The sequence below is a fragment of the Bubalus kerabau genome, chromosome 6 (genome assembly GCF_029407905.1).
Source record: "Bubalus kerabau isolate K-KA32 ecotype Philippines breed swamp buffalo chromosome 6, PCC_UOA_SB_1v2, whole genome shotgun sequence".
Classification (NCBI taxonomy): Eukaryota; Metazoa; Chordata; class Mammalia; order Artiodactyla; family Bovidae; genus Bubalus; species Bubalus kerabau.
In genome coordinates this window covers 98,848,543-98,870,513 of record NC_073629.1, presented here as the reverse complement: position 1 = coordinate 98,870,513, position 21,971 = coordinate 98,848,543, and the positions used below count along the sequence as shown (strand labels likewise).

Below are 21,971 nucleotides of genomic sequence, written 5' to 3'. Positions count from 1 at the left end.
TCTCTCCTTCCCTCACTGTTCCTGCTGCCTCCACCCGGGCCTCTGCACTGTCCAGGCTCTCCACCACAATGGCTCAGTTAAGAAAGCTCCTCTGTCAATCTCTTGCTCCTTCCACCACTTTATGATCAGTCACTAAGTCATGTCTGACTCTTTGCAACACCATGAACTACACGAAAGCATCAATTCTTCAGCACTCAGCCTTCTTTATGGTCCAACGTTCACATCCATACACGACTATTGGAAAAACCATAGCTCTGACTATAGGGATCATTGTCAGCAAGGTGATATCTCTGCTTTCTAATATGCTGTCTAGGTTTGTCAATGATGCTTTCGAACTGTAGTGCTGGAGAAGACTCTTGAGAGCCCCTTGGACTACAAGGAGATCAAGCCAGTCAATCCTAAAAGAAATCAACACTGAATATTCATTGGAAGCACTGAGGCTGAAGCTGAAGCTTCAATACTTCAGCCACCTGATGTGAAGAGCTGACTCCTTGGAAAAGACCCTGATGCTGGGAAAGATTGAAGGTGGGAGGAGAAGGGGATGACAGAGGATGAGATGGTTGGATGGCATCACCGACTCAATGGACATGAGTTTGAGCGAGCTCCGAGAGTTGGTGATGGACAGGGAAGCCTGGTGTGCCACAGGCCAAGGGGTTGCAAAGATCGGACACAACTGAGCCACTGAACAATAAAGGTTTGTCATAGCTTTTCTTCCAAGGAGGAAGCGTCTTTTAATTTCATGGCTGCACAGTCACTGTCGTCAGTGATTTCTGGACCCCAAGAAAATAAAATCTGCCACTGTTTCCACAGTATAGACATACAGAAACTCTAACTGCATCGGATGCACTGTGACAGCTCACAAAATGGCCAGTTGCTCTTTGTTACCAGCTCAGTTCCAGGGTTCCCCTCCCCTGGCCTTGGCTCCTGAGTCTCGTCCCGGGCATCTCCCCTCCACACACAGCCTCCACTCTGTTGCATCCTCACAAGTGTGCTCAGATTCCTGGACCTCATTATGCATCACCCCACCTGCATCTTCATTCCATTCTCCCCCTCTGCCCGGAATGCCTCAACTCTGGTCATCCAAGTCATCCTCCAGGGCCCCATCTCAACTCCAGGTCTTCATCAAGCCCCTCTTTACCTCTCTCCTTTCTGCGATGTGGGTCACTGCTGACTCTGCTCCCGTGGTTCTCAGACTAAGCCCTGCCAGGCCAGGAGTCTGCTGCTTAGCAATGCCAGTAGCAGAGACTTATGGTCTGGCTGCCAGAGACCTGATTTCAGGTCTGCCTGTCAGGAACTCTGGGAAATCTACTAGGCTTCTGCCTCAGTTTCCCCACTAAGCACTCAAATATATCCCTCAGCTCTGGCCTGCCTAGCTGGCTCTGGACCACTCTACCTGAGCTTGCCTGTTGCCTGGATGTTATTTGCTAAACTCTTACCCATTCAGTAAGAGTGTGTGAGTGTGTGTGTGTGTGTGTGTGTGTGTGTGTATGTGTTGGGAGGGTAGATGTTTATTGCTTAAAACCAGAACCAGGAGGAAGCTACTGCTATCCACTTTCACCTATGACCCCCTGCCTCCACTACTGTAGAAACCTTCCCACCAGACAGGACCTGAGGGCTAGAGAGCCACGCTTCAGAAACTCACCCAAACTGACCACAGCCTCTGAACAATCTACTTCCAACTGCAGCAGCCTTCCCTTCCACCCTTCACCCCTCTAAAAACTGAGCTGCCTAGAGGTCCTGACACCCCCGCCTCTCCTCCAAATAATAACATTAGAAAGAGCTAAATTATTAGTACTTATTCTGTGCCAGGTCTGGTTCTAAACACTTCACATGTATTGATTCAGTGAGGCCTCATAGCAACCTTTGGAGTAGGTACTGTTCTTCCTCCACCTTATAGATGAGCAGATGAAGAGGGCACATTAGCACAGGAGCCTCAGCACTCCAGCTTCAGAGTGTGTGCTCTTAACTCTCTGTTTCCTATCTCACCCAGCAGGGCCACTGCGTGTACTGGTGCGATCTGACCTTTGCCCAAAAGCTCCCAGCCAGAATGGGCCATGCATCCCACAAGGGGCCCCGTGCACGCAGGGGAAGGCTGTCTGCTTCTATGTCACGTAGAGACATCATGCAGGTGAGCCTGCTGCTTGGCCATGAAACAAGGTAAGTCTGGTTGCTGCTTTACCTCTGAGTTAGAAGTGAACTTCTGTAATTCCAGAATCCATTCATTTGTTCATTCAGTAACTACTGATTATATGCCTGCCACTGCTTGGTACTAGCTGCATTGGTCTCAGTGAGCACAGACTGACTTAAACATCCGCTTGTGTTTACCTGCTGGATTCTCTCCAAACAGGGATTGACAGGTTCCTGAGAGCAGGAGCCATCTCACAGACAGGTGCCTGGCTACATGCATTCACTGGGGGTTCAAGATGTGTTTATTGAGGATCCTTCCAATAACAAACACATGGATGAGGCTTGGGTGGCCTCTACTGCCTCTGCCCCCATGTGACAGGTGGTAAACAGAGAGACCAGAAGCCTGGGGACCAGAACTCTCCTCCTGACTCCCCACTGCCTGGAACTTCCCTTTGGGGAATAGAAAAGTTATCGCCCCACCAAAGCACATCAGAGAAAAAGAGCAGGCCAGTCCTTTAAACACGGACCGGAAGAGCCGGGGCCCGAAGAGTCTCACGTGAGAGCAACTTCAATTAATCCCGAATGTCGGAAGCGTTGTGAAGGTCAGAGGAATGCAAAAGGTAAGTAGAGAAAAAGAGTTGGCATTTAGCAGTGGAGATAAACTGAGCTGATAAACGGCCTTTGAACACTTGGGTTATTTATTTATTTGCTTCCAGTTCTTATGCAGTTGTTAATTCCAGCGAAAATTCCCCAGCGCCCTGCTCACATGTGTGGTACATTATATACCCATCTGGCAGCAAAACAGACACCTCCCCTGGCAGCTGCACTCCGAAGTTTAAAACACACTTACGTGTTTGTGTCACAACAACAACGCAGGAAAGCACACCCTGGAGTTTACTGCACCGCTTCTCTGGCAGGGCTGCTAGTTCAGCGTGTCTTGTCTATGGCAGGAGTTCAACAAACGGAAGCAAACTGCGGCCAGGCCCAAAGCTGGGCTCACCGAGACACTGTGTGAACCAAAGGGTACAAGGCAGACTCAGCGAGAGATGTGGCCGCGGTACCCGTGAGGCCAGTGAGGCTGCCATCTGAGTTCAGGGTTACCTGTGAGGCTAGTGAGGCTGCCATCTGAGTTCAGGGTAACCGTGAGGCTAGTGAGACTGCCATCTGAGTTCCCCTTTGCAAGATGAAGGTAATGGGTTCTGGAGGGGTTTTTTTTGTAATCTCTCTCTCTTTTTCTCACATTCCCTCTGCTTGAACAAACCCTGCTGAAAAGAACTCCTGCTCTGATTGTCCATGGAAAGGTTCCCTGGAATGTTGGACCAAGTCTCTGGAATGTATAGATTTAACGAGCCAATCTGGAAATTAACAGAAATGGAAAGGGAGCGTTCTGGTTACATTACGCATGGAATTACTACCTGAGTGAGTGCAGGGGCGGAGGCAAAGGTACCTTGGAGCTTCCTGTGAGCAGGCTTAGCACTTTCCAGACCTGAATCTCGACCGTTCTAAAAATTTAGGCTTGGAAGAGTCCGCAAAGATCACACACAGTATTGCTGAGGGAAGGAACCAAACTTTATTAAGAATTCTGAAATGCTGGAAACATGGTTTCCAAACTTTTTACTAAGACCTCCCCTTTCCACTCATAGCCTGTTGAGTGTCGTGTTTTGAAATATTTTCCCTATTGAACACACGACATCCCTGTCCCTAATGATGTTGTCAAAAATGCAAGTCCTATCTTCTGGTCAGGAAAGAGATAACAGTTTAAGCCATGGATACCGATGTACTTGGGGGTTAAAGACTTGCTGTTTGAGTAATCTCTGCAGTTGGCTTCCAATTACTATCATATTCCTTCAGTTGTTTGTTTAACATTGAACAGCCTTGGAATTTCAACCAGCACCATCTACACAGCTGGGGAATTCGGGGCTTGGTCACTTTATCAAGAATCTCTCATGTTGCAGATGAAGTGATGGAAGTCCTGGGAAGAAGACAACACACCCACTGGGTACAGCACAGGAGGGACCCCTCAGAAGCTCTGCCCAGGCTGGGGCAGGGTGCTGCCCCTGACCGCAGGCAGACACCACCTCTCCTCATCTCAGGGCTCTACCTAACTCTTTGGAGCTTTTCCCTTTAGAGCAAGCAGGGCATTGAGCCAACTGACTCAGTCTTCAAAGAATACGTCTCTTTGTGTAGAGATGTATTCAGCACTATAAGCACCTCACATGATTCTCCCTTCATAGCCTTTGATTTTTCTTCCAGGACTTGATCAAGTGGGTTCAACTCAAGCATCAAGGCCAGGTTGAGGTTTCAACCCAAAGTCCCTCTGGGAAGGATGCCCCTGTCAGATGGGGCTGGGGGATGGTTAAAGGGGTTCCAGTGAGGACATAGTCTGACTTTCCTGAGGACTTGGGGGTTACACCTCCACATTCCAAAGTGATGGGGAATATCTATCTGGCAGGGCCCATGACCAGGTTACAGATCCAGACTTGCAGTTAAGCATCCCCCTTCTTGCAAAAGATCGCCTTCCTGACCAGAAGGTCTAATGAATGGCTGTGCAGGATGTTGGGGCAGAGGGAGGCCGGCCTTGGTGGCATCTGACATCTGACGTCACCCTCCCTCCCATGTCCTGAGGATGGCTCTTCGACTGACACTGGTCCTTCCCCTTCCCCAACCCAGACCCAACAGACCTCTGGGGGAGTCTGTTTCAGCAGGGCTTCTGACAAGGTGCCTGAGACCTAAATGTGGCATCACACCTCCTTTCTATTTCAGAACATAGGAAAATGGGATCCCACCTTCTTTCTTGACACCATGTGATCTGGGGTTGGCTTGAGTCAGCCTGAGTCCCTCCCACCTCTAAACACTCAGGACTCGAGGTTACCGAGAGCTGGGTTCTCCAAAACGGCTTTTGGAGACGTGGACCCCGAGCCACAAACAGAGCAGGGAAGGAAGAATTCTCCTCTCTCTACTCTTCCCATCCTGCCAAGAAGACAATTTTGCAGGCAGACACTCCTCTCTGTTTATAAAGCGGGGAAGAGCCCAAACAAATAAAAAGGGCCAAGCTGCACTCGGCACCATGGCCACGCGGAGCTCTGCGTGTTGCTAGAACCACTGTTTGGTGCTGTTTACAAAGAGGCCTATTAAATCCTTTTGAACACCAGCACAGGGTCCTAGGGTCTGAGTCCTCCACAGTGACTTGGCCGTAAACAGTAGAGAGGTGGCAGGTCTGTCCATGTGACATCTGCAAGCGCTAGCCAGGCCATGGGAACCCAGGCGGCTGCTCCCAGCACAGACACATGAAGCCCAGTGCCATGCACATGCCTTCTGGAAGGCACTGGGCTATACTCATCAGTATTTACAGCCTTACTGCTGGGCTCTTGACCTGCCCTGCTGTCATCTGACATCAAAGGAAGCATCACCCATCTCTAGTTATTTAAGACGAAGGTCTCACCTTGGGAGCCAAGGAGGGCGGGACACAAGGACACTCAGCTGTCAGTGTGAGTGACAGAAGGCAGTGCTCCCCAGACTGGCTGAGAAACTTCCTGGCAGAACCTCAGTAATTCAGACCCACCTGGGACCAGAGCAGCTTTCCTAATCAGTTTGGGCTCCCACAACAAAACACCATAGACTGAGTAGTTCAGACAACAGAAATGTGTTTCCTCACAGTTTTGGAGACTGGAAGTCCAAGATCAAGGGGCCAGAATGGCCGAGTTCCAGAGAGGCCTCTCTCCCTGGGTTGCAGATGGCTACCTTCTGGCTGTGTCCTCACCGAGAGGAGAGAGAGCAAGCTCTCTAGTGTTTCTTCTTAAAAGGACACTCATCCCATCACAAGTGCTCTGCCGTCACAAACTCATCTAAACCTAATTATCCCCCAAACGCCCCATCTCCAAACACCATCACATTGGGGTTTAGGATTCAACATACAATTTTTGGGCTTCCCAGATGGGACTACGGGTAAAGAACCCGCCTGCCAATGCAGGAGACATAAGAGACGTGGGTTCGATTCTTGGGTGGGGAAGGCCCCCTGGAGGAGGGCATGCAACCCACTCCAGTATCCTTGCCTGGAGAATCCCATGGACAGAGGAGCCTGGTGGGCTGCAATCCATAAAGCTGCAGCATCGGACATGACTAAAGTGACTTAGCATGCATGCACATACATTTTGGGAGGATACATTTAGTTCACAACAGTCGCTAAGCTGAACTGCAGATTCCAGTCATGTGTATACTTACATTTGGATAACATAGCTTTGTCTAATCTTAAAAACAGATTTTAAAAGTCAACTATGTCAACCCTTCAAATATATACATTCAGTATACATCGATTATACTTCAATAAAGTTGAAAAGAAATTCTAAATTTAAGAATCAGGTCAATCACTTGAGGGATGTTTAAATCCCCTCAACCATGTCCTTAGATGTGTAGTTACCTGGCCTTCATTAGAACAGTTCCACCAGCCCCCAAGGCAGGCATCCCACAAATGAACTTCTCTACTAGCAAATTCTTCCTTTACTGAGCTGAAATCAGCCCCCTAAAAGCTTTCATCCAGTAATCAGGGTCATAAAGAACATACTGGATCCCTGTATCAAAAGAGAGCCCTTTAGAAACTAAATTAACCACCCCACCCCACCCCATGGGTCTTGAGTATACGTGAATGAACACAAACACACGCACACACCACAGAGTAATACTTCATGAATTAATAAGTTCCATATCTGGTAACTTCCCGTGTCTAGAACACGTGTTCAAACAACAGAATTGGCACCACATCGCATTCGTGCACTTGACTCCTTGAAGAATAACTCAGCATCTTCATCTGAAATTAGTTTAGCTTTGGACTCACTTTAATAAATCTGGTCCTCTGGCTTCCTAGCCCATGAAATATTTAAAGCAGCCAAAAAGTTGCAAAGGATATTGGCTCCAGGAAGCAAGTCAAAACCTTCAGTCTGACTCTAATGGGAGAGAGAGAAAGAAATGGTTAGCAGGACTCCCAGAAAATACAGAAAGACAGCAGCCGCCGGGGGTCATCCAGAGAAAAGGCAGGCACTGGCATGTACCGTCCAGGCCACCGGGGATGACCCTGAGTCTCCAAGCAAAAGGTAGACTGATGGAAGCGCCTGCCCTCATGTGTGACAAACATGCTTTTAAAGAGCTTCCCATCCCAAGTGGGTATGTCAGCTAACATCATGAGATCCAAGGGATATGATTCTATTATCTAGACAATTATCTACCTGAACTTAATGACCTAGATAATTCAATTCTGGTGGAAGAGCTCACAAAACTGACGTTGCCTAAATGAGGTGTTACTGTGCGTTATCTCACAGTATACAATGTGGCTTTCAGAGACAACAGTACTGATGATTATAACGCAGCATCAGTGATGGGCACGTGGTGGGACCCACCCTGGTTGACTGATTCCCATGGTAACTTGAACTAAGCAAGAAAGCACTGCCTAATAGAGATCCTTACACTACCTGCTTTCACAGAGATAAGAACTGTTGAAATTTAGCTTATTAATATTTGATTCAAGACAAGTAACATTCCTGCCTTGTGATAACTGCATGTCATGACACCTATGCATATTTCCTCATGAATATTTATTTTTAATTCTAATATGTTCAGTAAATCAAGCCAAAGAAGGTAAACTACAAGCTGCTCCTAGGATAAAAATTGTGATCTTACTCTGTCCTCAGGCCCCAATTCCTAGACCAACTGCCAGAGGCCAAGACTCTGGGCATGAATGGCCATGAAGGGACAGCAACTCTTAGTTGTCTGGGCAGCTGGAGGAAGTACAGCTGAGCAACTGAGGCAATTCCAATGGAGTCTGGTTGTCTTAATGTGTGCGTGTGGGTGTGTGCACACCACATGACCCCAGGATGTGATCTTGTGTACCTGACCTCAATATGTATGACTTTGGATTAACCCTTGTTTTGGCATTAGCTGGTCCTGTTTTCCTGGAGGAGGGCATGACAACCCACTCCACTATTCTTGCCTGGAGAATCCCAAGGACAGAGAAGCCTGGTGGACTACAGTCCATGGGGTCGCAAAGAGTCAGACACGACTGAAGCGCCTTAGCACGCATGCACACACAGTCCTATTTTCACAGCACACATTACTCTCCAGCTTACCAGTATATTTACTTAGGATATTTGCCATTTGCTGCCTTCCTGTCCCCTCTAGAATGTAATGTGCACAGGGATCTTTCACACTGCTTGGTTTTGGAGCCACAGCATCCAGGACACCCCCCAACACCAAGCAGGGGCTCAGTAAGAATCTGTCGAATGAATGATAAGCGCATGGGTGATCCTGCAGCCCGAGGAAAGAGCTCAGCCCTCACAAGCACTTGGCACGTGTGCCCCCCACAACTTCTCCTAATTCATCAGAGCCCAGTGTCCTAGCAAGTCCAGTGGAGCCTCAGAGTCACTCTCAGCCCAAGGTTTCAGGAGACCACTACCATTAGCGCCTCTTTAACACCAGAAACAGGCTCTGGTACCCCTTCTGGCCCAGGCTGCTCTCACTGAAGCCTGGGGGTTCTGTGTGCCTACTTCTCTTTCCCTAGTGAATCCACCGGTAGGACCTGATGTCTCCTGACCCAGAGCAGGTGAGTCTGCTCACACAAGCAGGTGCAGCCCTGCATGGGGGGCTGATCTTCATCTTAACCAGCATCAGGCACTTTTTAAAAAGCCCCTGTTCTCTGAGAGTTCACCTCAGCTTCTCTACCACGTGCCACCCTAAGGGACCCTCCCATCTTGCAGGAAGGGAGCGAGACCACCTTTCATAGCCTTGATCAAGTATCGACTCAGTTAAGACAACACAGCCAGAAAGGTGCAGACTTGGGATTTGAATCCAGGCCTCTCAGTGGCCATTTTACAGATGAGGAAACAGACCGGGAGAAGGCCAGGATGTGCCAAAAGTCACATGTTAGAGATTTATGAACCACTGAACTTTGTGTTTCTCTAAGCAAGGGGCTTCCCAGGTGGTGCTAGTGGTAAAGAACTTGCCTGCCAATGCAGGAGATGTAAGAGACGCAGGTTCGATCCCTGGGTTGGGAAGATCCCCTGGAGGTGGAAATGACAACCCATTCCAATATTCTTGCCTGGAGAATTCCATGGATATAGGGTCCACAGGGTTCCAAAGAATTGGACACGAGTGAAGTGACTTAGCACAAGCAAGGGGCTGGCCCAGAGCAGATGAGTGAATGAAGTGTGGACATGAAGCCTTAAAAGAATGGGCAGCCTGGTGTAAAAAAAGAGGAAGTCCAACACAATGGAAATTCCCAAACCTAGTAACCCCTGCAGAACCAGTCCTGTGAGGTTTCAGCGAGCAGACAAGGGGACCTGTCCTGGTCCCAGGTGAAGCCAGAAGAGAGGACGCTTGAACCTGCTGTGTCCTTGTGACTAGGAGCCGGGCACACCCCCTCCCTCGAGGGCACCACCGCCCCATTCCCACACCGGAATGCCGCGACCCCTAACCTCTTCACTCTCCTGTTCTAGCCCTGCCTCCTGGTCGGCCTGAGCCCTTTTCCAAAAGCTATGGGAAGGGTCCCTCCCCAAGTTCTACCCAGCTCTTCCCTGGATTCAAGTACTTATTCATTTCAAGGGCTCAGAAAAACAAATGTGAACAAATAAATGGGTAAATAAGTGAATAATCATGGACTTCTATTCAAGTCTTCATTATCAATCCCCCTTAGGACAATATGTTATACATTTATTCATTCAACAAATATTTATTAAGTACCTTCTGTATACAGGGTACAGTGCTGGGCTCTGGGACAGAGTGGAGAGCAAGTAATAGCAGCTTTCCAAGTCCTCTGACCTTTACTTCCTCCCCTCTCCATTTTAACTATTCTGCACTTATTTTCAAGTGTACTTTCTTCAGTGGGTTTGAGTCTCACCCTTCTAAGCTCAACAACTTTTCACGTCTCCCACTGCCTATTGGAAAACGATCAAATTCCTTCCACTGACATTCAAGACCTGAGATTTAGCTGGATCCTCTACTCCCAGCCTCATCTCCTGCCTCTCACTCCCTCTTTCCCTCCACTACATATGCCGGGGGCCAGCCCTTGCCTGGGATGCCCTGCCTGGAATGTCAGCTACCACTGTATTACAAACCACCCCAAGGCTCTGTGGTTGAAAGCAACAATCCCTTCTTTTCACTGTGGGCCAGCGAGCGGTTGACTGGTCTGGGTTAAAGCCAAGCCGTGTGTCCATCTGGGCTTGGTTCTTCACTGCAGGCTGGGTTTCAGGTCTACTGTGTTCATCGAGGCTGAGCAGCCAGCAGCCACATGGGGAATCTCTTTCCATGGTGGTGGCAGACACGTGAGAGTATGAGCCCAACTAAGCAAGCACCTCAAGGTTCTGCTTGCTTCAAGTCTGCTAATGTCAAAGCTAAGTCCCATGACAGAGCCTAAAATCAAGGAGCCAGTAAGTACACTCTGCCCAACAGGAAGCCAAGGCAAGGCGCGTGGCCAAACCCGGCATCACTGGAGAGTGACAGAAGGGGGATGCTCTGAGTATTTCTGAACAATAGTCTAACACATCCCATGGACTGTAGCCTGCCAAGCACACTAGGCTCCTCTGTCCATGGGATTTTTCAAGCAAGAATACTGGAGTAGGTTGCCATTTCCTTCTCCAGGGGAACTTCCCAACCCAGGGATCGAACCTGCAGGCAAATTCTTTACCATGTGAGCCACCAGGGAAGCCGTCTAACACACTAACTCTGCCTAATGAAACTGGGCAGTATGGTGAAGGAAAGCAAGCTTTGGAAACAGGAGGCCTGGGTTTGTATCATGCACATATTACTTTCTGAAGCCCTCCAACACAGTGTGTTCCCAGAAGACTTCACTAATTCAACGCTGCCGCTGCCGCCAAGTCACTTCAGTCATGTCCGACTCTGTGCGACCCCGTAAACGGCAGCCCACCAGGCTCCCCCGTCCCTGGGATTCTCCAGGCAAGAACACTGGAGTGGGTTGCCATTTCCTTCTCCAATGTGTGAAAATGAAAAGTAAAAGAGAAGTCGCCCAGTTGTGTCTGACTCCTAGCGACCTCATGGACTGCAGCCTACCAGGCTCCTCCGTCCATGGGATTTTCCAGGCAAGAGTACTGGAGTGGGGTGCCATTGCCTTCTCCGCTAATTCAATGCACATGCCCCCAAACCCTACTGTGTGTAAGCATACCACCTGGACCCTGAGCCAGGCTGGTGAATAAAGAGGCCCGCCCCGATCTCCTGGTGATATGAATGAAGCTCTGAGCCCCCAGAGTGTTGCTCCCTCATCCACAAAGTGGAAAAAAACAACCTTGAAATACATGAGAAAACTGGGAAGCTGGCCGGCTTTGAATGCAGTCACAAGTGGGCCAAGTCCTATATCAAACACCACTTTCTTCTGTGACACCCAGGCTAGCGAGTCCTGTTGGAAGTGATTGCTCATCAGTCTGAATTAACTACTGTGTGGTTGAAGGCTCATCCAATCAATGGGAATTTATTGAGGTCCACCAGCCAGTCAGGCCTGCCCAGTCAAAACCCCTTGCCCTCCCCACAGACACATCTCCTGATGGGAAGACAGGGGCCTTCTTCCTGCGTTCTGACAGCACCCGTCCAGCACCAGGCCCAATTCGGTGTTCCATCCCTTTTGCTGTCCAAGACTCCAGAATCTTCTCAATCACTTTTCTCACTCCTTTCTGGAAATAGCCTCCAAGACTGAGATCTGCACCAAAGCCTTCCCATTCACCCAGAAAGAAAAATGCAGTTAATCAAAGCAATCTGGACTTCTCTTTCCATTCCCACCACCCCTCCACCCCTACCCCAGGACGAAACCTCCCTAAGTGATTAAATGTTATAAGAAGGATTTGGCATATTTACCTTGTCAAAGATTGTGCTTTTGTGGTGCCTCATGGAACACAGGCAGATTAAAGAGCCAACAGTGAGATGGACGATCAGCAGAGACCAATGAGGAAAGAAAACAGCAAAACCTCAAGATAAAAAGTCCCTCTTGGTCTCAGCCAATAACCTCTAATCACACACAGACGGGGCCAAGCATATAACTAACAGTTCCTTTCCGGCAAAAATAATGCTAATTAAGTAGTTATAAAAATTATTGTTATTATGAGCTATATCATTATTATTATTATAAAAAATTAAATACTGGCTAGAAATTCAAAAGTCTTTCTTCAGGATCTACTTCCCTCCAGTTTTCTTAGGCAGTGGTTCCCTGTGGCCCTTAGGAGACAATGGACTCCTTCACTCTAGCATCAGAGGCCCTCCAGGCAGTGGTATCAACCTAGTGTCCAATCACTCACCCATCCAACAGTTTTTAGTTTTTAGCACCTGTTCTGATCCATACGCTGGTGCATGGGTGCTTAGTCCCTTCAGTCGTGTCCAACTCTTTGCAACCCTATGGACTGTAGCCTGCCAGGCTCCTCTGTTCATGAGATTCTCCAGGCAAGAATACTGGAGTGGGTTGCCAGGCCCTCTTCCCAATCCAGGGATCGAACCTGTGTCTCCTGCACTGCAGGCAGATTCTTTACCCACTGAGCCATCTGGAAAGCCCCCGTATGCTTGTAGATGGGCCATAATTGTGCCCCTCCAACACTATCTACTTCCAATTCAATAACAGAGACTCTGGCCACATGGCCCGGTCCCCTCAATGCCCTTCCAATTCCTAGTTCTATTTCCATCTCCTCCAGGAAGCCATCCCTGATACCTCCAGGCATCCCTGGAGACTTGTGCTTTCTTTCCCTCCTGTACGTGGATGGTGGTACACTCTTTGCTAAATATGCTACTCACACTCAGTCCCTTCACTGTGCTTATGTCTTAATTTCCACAGAGGCAGGGACCATGACACCACACAGTAATCGGTGCTAAATTAACACTTGTTGACTGACTTTACTGTGGACATAATTCAGCACAAACTAACACGTGCTTACTTAATGGAAGCAGGGATAGGAAAAAACAACTTCCCATGGGCTGGGCATGGGGAGAGGCAGGAAGGCGTCCTGCTCAGTGCCTGGCACATGCCCAGCAGGGCGTGGCAGGCGGCCAGGCCAGGTCCACCCTTCACATCTGGATCGCCTGCCAAGGACATCTGCCCTTTGCACTCACCCCTCAATTGTGTGGACTGCTGAGGAGAAAGGTGGCAACTGAGTCAGCAAACAATGCTGTCCCCATCCCTCCAAATGTGGTGGAACCCAGAGGTGCCACTAACAGCAGTGTTAGCAAGTGGGCTTCTGTGGGAGCCACTTTAATGCCCCGGAGTATTTGCATGTTAACCTCCTTAACACGCTCCTCTGCCTCCTCTACTTTCAGTTAATGGCACCACCAGGGGCCAAAGCACACAAGCATGTTTCAGTTTCCTGATCTCTCCACAAGCAAATCATCAGATGCACTGTTGACTCTGCCTCCAAAACGGAGCCAAACTGACCTCTGCCTGCTTTCCCCAGGTCCAAACCACCATCATGCATACTGGTGTCCCAGTTTCCTTCTCTCTCAACTCCAGGAGGGCCCATTCTGCACACCACACCCAAAGCCATCACTTACGTATAAAAAAGAAAACCCGATCTCCCCTGCTCTGAACCAATGGCTTCAAAATCTAAATGCCTTCTTGTGATCTGTAGGTCTCATGAGATTTCACACCACCTCCTTTCTGCTCCACCTCTGGACACTGTCCAGTACACAAAGGGGATTATGACATCCTTTCCGTTCCCTAAGCAGGCCTCAGTGCTTGGCATCCGCTGCTCCTTCTGCCCAGAATGTGCTTCCCAGGTTCTCATGGCTGGCCCCTTCTCATCCCTCCAGACTCAGCTTGAAAAGCACCTTCTCCTGAAAACCCCAGGAAACCAGCAGCTGCTCCTCCCCTTCCTTTATCCCCCAGCATCCAGGTCCCTCTCTGGCCCATTGCCATTTCCTTATACAACTTACCATGCTCTAAAATGATCTACTCATTCATTGTTAAACCCTCACTTCCATGCAGGAAAACAATTTCTGTCTCATTCACAGCTATATTTTTAGCATCTGTGACAGTGCCCAGCACAAAGCAAGTATTTGACAAACACAGAGCATGTGTCTGAGCAGTGCCCAAACACACTGACTGGATGCCTTAGGTACGGCCTGCTCATAGTGACTCCTTGCCAAAGTGGATAGTATGGAAAGATGGGTAAGACGAGTAACTTTCAGTGGAGGAACCTGACAAAGAGTGCCTGAGCCAGGTGATCAAGGTTAGTATCTGCAGTGATAAGTCAGGTTGGCAGTATGTGCCCTCAACAGAATGTGATAAACATGGCTCTTTATCTCTAGTCTTTTTCTCCTCAGAGCATAACCCCAGACTAATCATAAGAAAAACAGCAAAACAAACCCCAATCGAGGGCCAAATATCTGGTTATTACTCAATGTCAAGGTCATCAAAAACAAGGCAAGTTTGAGAAACTGTCCCAGCCAGGAAGAATTGGAGGAGAGATGATAAGTAAATGTAATATGGGATCCTGGGACAGAAGAAGGACATTAGGGGAAAACTGAGGAAATCTGAGTGAAGAGTGGACTTCAGTTAATAGTAAGATGTCAATATTGATGCGTTCATTGTTAGAAAGTACCATATACTAATGTGAGATGTCAGCAATGAGGGGAAGTGGATACAGAACTCTGTACTGTCTTCTCAATACTTCTGTAAATCAGAAACTGTTTTAAATTTAAATATTTATTTAAAAAATACATTTGTTATGTGAATGAATGCACAGCAATAAATATATTTTCGTGTCTTTTGTAAGAATACACTGAGCACAGGCTCCCGTATGATGCCAGGAAAGAGCCAAATTCTTGAGTCTGTGAAGCACCGGGGCTGCTCAGCTTACAGCACTGGTCTGTTAACAACATACTCAGGAACAGCGTCAAGGGAGACCGCAGCCCTCTCCTAAGTGGGCTTCCAGTGGTTCAAGATTAGAAGCACTTAGGTCAACAACAAAAATAACAAATCCTGCTCTCTTTGAAGATGAATCCCATTTTTCCAGTGCTCTCAAGTCCATCCAGCCACAAGCATTGCTGAGGGCCTGTTATGCACCCAAGCCCAAGACCAGCTTAGTAGCCAGCTCCTGCACCAGAGGACCAAGTCCCACCTGCAGAGAAGCTGGTCCCCTCACTTTCAAAGGGTCAAATGGTGCGATACAGACTATAAATGGCACAGATGTTCAGAGATAACAGATCATGGGAACTACAGCAATCAAGGAAGTCTTCCTACAGGAAGGGCCAGACTGGATCTGGAAAAGGAAATAGGATTTCAAGAGCAGAGTGAAGGAGAGAGGAAGCCAGGGATCACAGCACCAGTAGAGTCAGGGCATCCAAAACCAGCTGCAAGGAGTAGTCTGAATAGACTTGCCGGGTCTCCTAGGGAAGCCACGGAAGAGGAAGTTGGTTTGCTGAGTAGAGGCTGGAGATCCTCCCAGACTTTTCAGGCCAGGAATCAGCACCTCCTCCAGGGCGCCTTTCCCAAGCACCAGGTGAGCCCTCCCTCTTCAGCCCCCTTGCCTAGCATTCTTTCACTGCTCACACCAGCTTCATCCTCCCTTGTCACGTGCTGTGTGCATTCCCGTGCCCTCTTTCCTGCCCACCTGTAGGCTTCCTAGGGGCAGGATCCTTCTCTGCCTCCTCTCAGCCTGCTCTAGAGAGCCCTGCACATCGTAATGGCTCAGAGAGACATCTGGTGAATGAATAAAAAGAACAGTGAATTAATGTGTAGATCACAATCTAAGAAGCCAGGACTTTACCCCTCACACAACAGGGAAGCCTACAAAATTTGCAGGAAAAAAACACGATCAAAACAACATTTCCTTCCCCATTTCACCAGCCCCTTCTCTGCTTTCTTTGCCTTTAATACTTAGCCTATCCTGACTTGTTTCTTATCTGTCACCTCTCAGTCATTCAACAAACTTTAGCTCAGTGCCTACTACATGCCTGGCCTGTTCTAGGTGCCAAGGATACAGATAACACAGACAATTCTCTCCTCTCACAGAGCTGACATTCTAGTGAGAGAGTGAAGGGCAATAAACAAAATAAGGAAGCAAATTATATAGAATGCCAATTGATGACACCTTCTATGGAGGAAAACAGCAGGAAAGGACAGGGAGTTCAAGGGAGTGATCTGCCCTCTTAAACAGGTGTCACAGGGAGACAGACTACCTTTGAGCAAAGACCTGAAGGAGGTGGGAGAGAGGATTTTTTCCTTTCGCATCCACTGACACACGCCTAGTACCTGCAGCAGTACCTGACTGGCAGCAGGCACAGAAGAATGAGTGTGTTGAAACAGTTAATTCATTTTTTTTTTCATTAAACTTTTTATTTTCAGATAATTGCAGATTGATAAGCAGTTGTTAGAAATAATACCTTTCACTCAGCTTCCCCCAATGGTAACATCTCATGTAACTGGAATTCAATATCAAAACCAGGACTGCGACATGAACACAATCCTCTGATGTGATTCAGACTTCAGAGTCTTATGTGTCCTTGCTTGTGTATATGTATATGGTATATTCAGTGGTATGCAATTTTAAGGCCCAATCTCTTTCTGATAATTAGGAGGCCAGTTGAAGAGTTGAAGGAAAGTGGGATGGAACAGGCTGGGCACTTCCACACATGAGAGTTCTGTTTAATCCTCACAGCTCTCCAAAAGAGTAGGTGTTCTTATCCCCATTCTACAGACGTGAAGACTGACAACTGCAGGGCTCAGAGAAAGGAACTTGTTGAAAGCCACACAGATGACAGGTGGAGAAACCAGAACCCCCAACCCGTGACTGTCTGGTTCCTTCACTGGGGCACATTCCTGCACATAAGAATGGCCTGAATTTAAAGAAAAAAAAAAAAGAGAGAGAGAGAGAGAGAGAGAAGCAGCAGGGACCCAGAGGAAGGCCTGGCTCTAGGAAGGGAGAGGAAAGAAGGGAGGAGTTGATGAGGATGTCACTGGGATTCTGCTTGAGGGAGAACAGAAGTACCATTCATGAGAAAGGATGAAGAGCTGGAGAGCCCTCAGGGAGGGGCGAAGGGGCATCCTGGCTCAGCCAGACCCGGTGTGCAATCCTGGGCAAGTGGATTTACATCTCCAGACTTTGTGTTCCTCAATAAGACCAGGCTGAGAATGGCCACCCAACCCATTTGCTCCACGGAGAGTTGAAAAGGTAGCCCTCTGGCAAAGCGAAAGTGCCAGACCAACTGCCAAAGCCAGGAAGAAGGCGACCCAACCCGACAGCCCAGACTGCCTGCGGTCTCCCCACGAGAACGATTGGCTGGCTTTCCCAAAGATGAAAATGCAGAATTTAGGTCAGCAGGCAGAGAGAAGCTTGCTTTGTTTACAAGAGACAGAGAGCGTGTGTTCCTATTAAATGCCTTTGAAACAAAGCGATGATGAGAGACCCAGGGCTGTTTACCACTTGGGATATTTACTTTTCTCATATACAAATCAGCTCGGGTGCCGTCAGAGCTGACGCCACCTCACACTGCGGCCCTCTGACGTCCCTGTGCTTCCCCGGTGCCCACACATGGTTTGAATTTATCGGTTTTAGCAGCTTTCATTTATATTGTGTGAGGATCACGGAATGACCAGCAAACAGAAGCTCTGATCCGTGTCCTGGAAAAAACACAGAAGCGTGAGGAAGGGGGGGAGGGGGAGGGCTGAGAAGACGCCTCCAATCCCACGAGAAGCACTGAGGGCCCCCGTGGGAATGAAGCATCAGCGGGAAAGCATCGCAGGTGAGAAGGGGCTCAGTGGGCAGAGATGCCAAAGCTGAACACCTGGGCACCACAATGGGACACATGGGCGCCTCCCTAGATGTTTGACCTCCTAGAACTGAACATCTGGAAATCTGGGAACAGAGTGGGGGTAGTTGGGGACTTTCTGTTTCCATACAGATACTCAGGCAGTGATGTGAGGGTACAGTTGGTAATTTTACAGCTGACCCCAGGATCCCTGGGTGTGTACTGGGAGCCAGGCCCCAGGCAAACTCAGGTCATCAGATGAGGGTCCTGCCCTCAGAGAACTTCAGTCTACGGAGGAGACAGACATGTAAATACATCAAAGACAGTAAAATTAACAAATGCCCTTTGCCAGTGAGGTCAGAGACAGCAGAGATAGCAGCTTTGCAGCAGCGGGATGCCATGTGTGCTACCAAGTGCTCACATCCATGGAGCGGGCTCGGCCAGGGAGGAACCTGCCCAGGCTCATGTTGCTGGACTCCTGATCCAGTGCTCCCACGATGGACAGACCATTTATGAACTGCAGATCCTCCCATCTCCCAACCTCCCAGAACCACCTGCCTCATCCCACTTCCACACTGAACAGCTGGAATCCCTCCCCCCAGTTCTGCCATCAAATGGGCCATACAAAATGCAAGGCCATGTTATGCCATGGTAACTATTTTAGAAATGGTGATCAGGGTCTCAGGCTCCTCACAAAGAGCTGATCTTTAACTACACACTAGTCTCACTCGGTCCCGTTTCTAAGAGACAACACACCCATGTTCCTGTTCCAGAAGCTGAGAGTCCTTCTTCTCTGGCTCAGCACTGAGATCAACTTAGAATTATTGAGGGAAAAGACCTTCACATGGGAGCTCCTCCCTCAAGCCAAGGGGCTTGGGAATTTCCAAGCAAGCCTGAGTGAGGCGCTCCAGTATGATGAAAGAGTGAATTACAGAACAGAGGAGTGCGGAACAGTGCCCTTAGTGCACCTGGGATGGAGTCTAAGTTTCTTAATATGGCTTCAGAGCACCCCACCATGTGGCCCGTGAGCCTTCCTGGGAGGTCCCCTGAATCTCTTATTCCACCAGCAAGCACTCTCCATGAGGATAGACAGTGAGTAAGGACGGTCCCTCAGTCTGAATCAATATCACCATCAGCTCCCAACCCCCTACTGGTGCTCCTCCTGAACCCTGGGAACACCTGTTTTTCTATACTGATCTAAGGTGGCACTGTACTGCCAAGTATAGTATGAGCATAGTTGTTAGGGGAAGCACACTGATTGAAACCACCCACCCTGGCCAGGCACCATAGTAACCATTTGCATGAGTTGTTTTATGACAGGAGATCCTGATAAGGAATACGGAACTAATAAGCCACCACCAACCGGAAGAGTTCGGGAAAGGTCTAAAGGAGACACCGCATGTCTGTTCACTTCCCAGAATCCCTCTCGCCAGCATCCATCTTGGCTGAGCGATGCGTGCGCCACCAGGAAAGACTCTGAATTAGAATGATTGGCCAAAGACCACCCAGAAACTAATCCCATCACCATAAAACCCGAGACTTCGAGCCACGTGGTAGAGCAGTCTCCTGGGTTCCCTTACCCTACTGCTCTCCACCCGGGTGCTCTTTCCCAATAAAATCTCTTGCTTTGTCAGCACATGTGTCTCCTCGGACAATTCATTTCCGAGTGTTAGACAAGAGCCCAGTTTTGGGCCCTGGAAGGGGTCCGCCTTCCTGCAACATAGGTATGAGTTCCTAGCCCAGCCAGGTACTCATAAGGAGGGGAGGGCGTCTCTATTGTATACAACGAGCATCTTCACCAGCAAAGAAAACTCCTGGACAGCAAGGATGCTGTCTCATTCATCCTGACAGCATCTGTAAGGCCTCCCACGGCCCTGCAAAGCTCCAGTTGCAGGTGGGGCTGGGGGCTCAGGGTCAGCATTCAACCACGACAGGCAGATGGGAACTGTTACACTACCCAGCCCGGGCTCCTGAGGCTGGGTTTTGGGGGTGGCCCTTTGTCACACTTCCTCCTCCTGCTTCTGCCCTAGAGAGCTTCACAAAGAAGGATCCCAGTTGTCCAGCCTGTGCCATTATAAATTCACAGCCTCCACTCCTGTTGGGCCCTCAGTCTGCCCTGCTATTCCTTCACCTGCCAAGGTCAGCTTCTGCTCTCAACCCCTGCCTCCCTCCTCACCTTAGGTCTTGGCCAACAGACCACCTCCCTCTCTCCTTCCCAATGTGGCATTCTTTCTTAGGAGGGAACTTCAGTTGTCTACCAACTCCCTACTGCTCCTAATCTTTCTTACTTCTAGTCCCAGAAGAAGAGCTATGCCTCCCCTATCCACTCCTGACCCCTCCTACTGTCAGATTTCAGTCCCTTTTCATAGAGGCAGAGAGTGTGAGTGCCCAGACCCTGCAGCCAGATTTTCTTAGTCTGAATTCTAGATCCTCCCCTCACCGACTGTGTGACCTCAGGTAAATGAAATCACATATTGGTGCCTCAGTTTTCTCACCTGTAAAATGGGGTTGAATAATACTATGTCCCTGAGAGACTGTGGTGAGGATTCAGCAGGGCAGTGCATATATAAGACTCAGATGCATTCCTGGCACTCGGCTGTGAAGCACTTCTCTCTGGGGTCTCTTCAATCCCTCCCTTTCTCACCAGCCCCAGACTTGTGACCTCGAAGTAAGCCTGGCACAGTGTGGTTCCCAGCAGGGTTTGGTAAACAACTGAAGGAAGGAATGGATGGGTGAAGAGTTCCGTAGTAACTCATTCAAGCCACTGAGTAGATACAGAGTACTTCTCTTTGGGAGAAAGAGAAGGGGAGAAATACATACTGAGCAGCACAAAGCACACAGCCCACTGAAGAGCTAATAAAGTCCGGCCCAGGCTTTAACCCCAGTTCTCCCTATCACTCTGAGTCACTGCTATTAACATACCAACCCCTGTGCAAAAGACAAAAAGGACCCTCAGAGAGGGAATGGCCTCAAGTCATGCATGAGGCGTGCAACCAGTGGCAGAGCTGGGCCCGTAGCAGTATTCAGCCTAAACTTTTTTTCCTTTTTGACATGTCCACACCCCAGGGAGTGGTGGGAAATCGTAGGCAAGCTGAACTAGAACAAGTATGGCTAGATGGTCAGAAAAAAATAACCACGCTCTGGGTGATCAGGTTGCACGGTCCCAATCAGACCAACCCCTCACCCTGCTCTGGATGATGCTCAGTATAGAGGAGACTCAAGAATTGAGAACCACCTTCTCTATGGGATGGGCTTCACCTCCAGACACAGTGTGAAAATGGGCCAGTAACAATAATTAAACTGACCGTGACTTAAACCACCACAATTAACATCCATTACCTCTGAGTGTGTGCCAGGCGGTCAGCTCTGTGGTGGATATGCATTACCTCATTCACTCCTCAACACACTAGGAGGTGGATGCTATTATGAGCCCCAACTTTTCAGATATGGAAACAGGCCCTCAGTTATCCAGTCTGAGTTGGTGGAGCTGGAATTCTAACTCCAGCTCAGTCCAGTCCCTTTCTTAAAGTATCAAAAGATCTAAATCCTGGCTCCATCATTCTGCACAAAGTGCTTAGTCTCAGCTCCTAAAATGGGGGAAATGATACTAACCTTTCAGGAGTATTTTAGAAATTTACTGTAATAAACCCAAGGTCTAGCACATAATACTCACTAAATAACAATGGCTGTCTTGGGAGCTGGAGAGGAAAAGGAGAGAGTACAGTCATTGGAAGGAGGGGTAGAAAGACCTTCCTTGCAAACCTTCTGCATTTCCCATCTGGCACTTCTGCCTAACAGTTTCTTTCCCCCAGGCAAGGCCTCTCCCACTCCTATCTCCATGGGCCCTGGTCCTGTTGAAACTGCAAGTTCTCCATCAAAAATCCTGCATCCCTTTATCATCACCCTCTCCATAAAACTACACTGATGGAAGCAGAATAATAGAAAAGTCACCCGCAAGACCACCAGAAGGCCTTGGCATAGGGGCTATATAGTGCTGGGTCAACCAAACAATCAAGCTCAAACACAGTGACCGTACCAATCATGGCCACTGAGGTCCCAAAGTTACTCAGTTCACCCATCCATGGCCTATATATTCAGACTGCATCTCATCCCCAGCAGAGGGTCTG

At 48.8% G+C, this 21,971-nt stretch overlaps 1 protein-coding gene across 1 annotated transcript in view; it reads right to left on the bottom strand.

The window, feature by feature from the left end:
• Window positions 1-11,580: 11,580 nt before the first annotated feature.
• Window positions 11,581-21,971, bottom strand: part of LOC129656489 (metalloprotease TIKI2-like) — a 29,065-nt gene continuing 18,674 nt past the window's right edge. Inside the window, exon 7 of the mRNA XM_055587122.1 lies at window positions 11,581-11,830. Coding sequence (XP_055443097.1) covers window positions 11,783-11,830 — 48 coding nt within the window. The 3' untranslated portion in view covers window positions 11,581-11,782. The remainder of the gene's footprint in view (window positions 11,831-21,971) is intronic.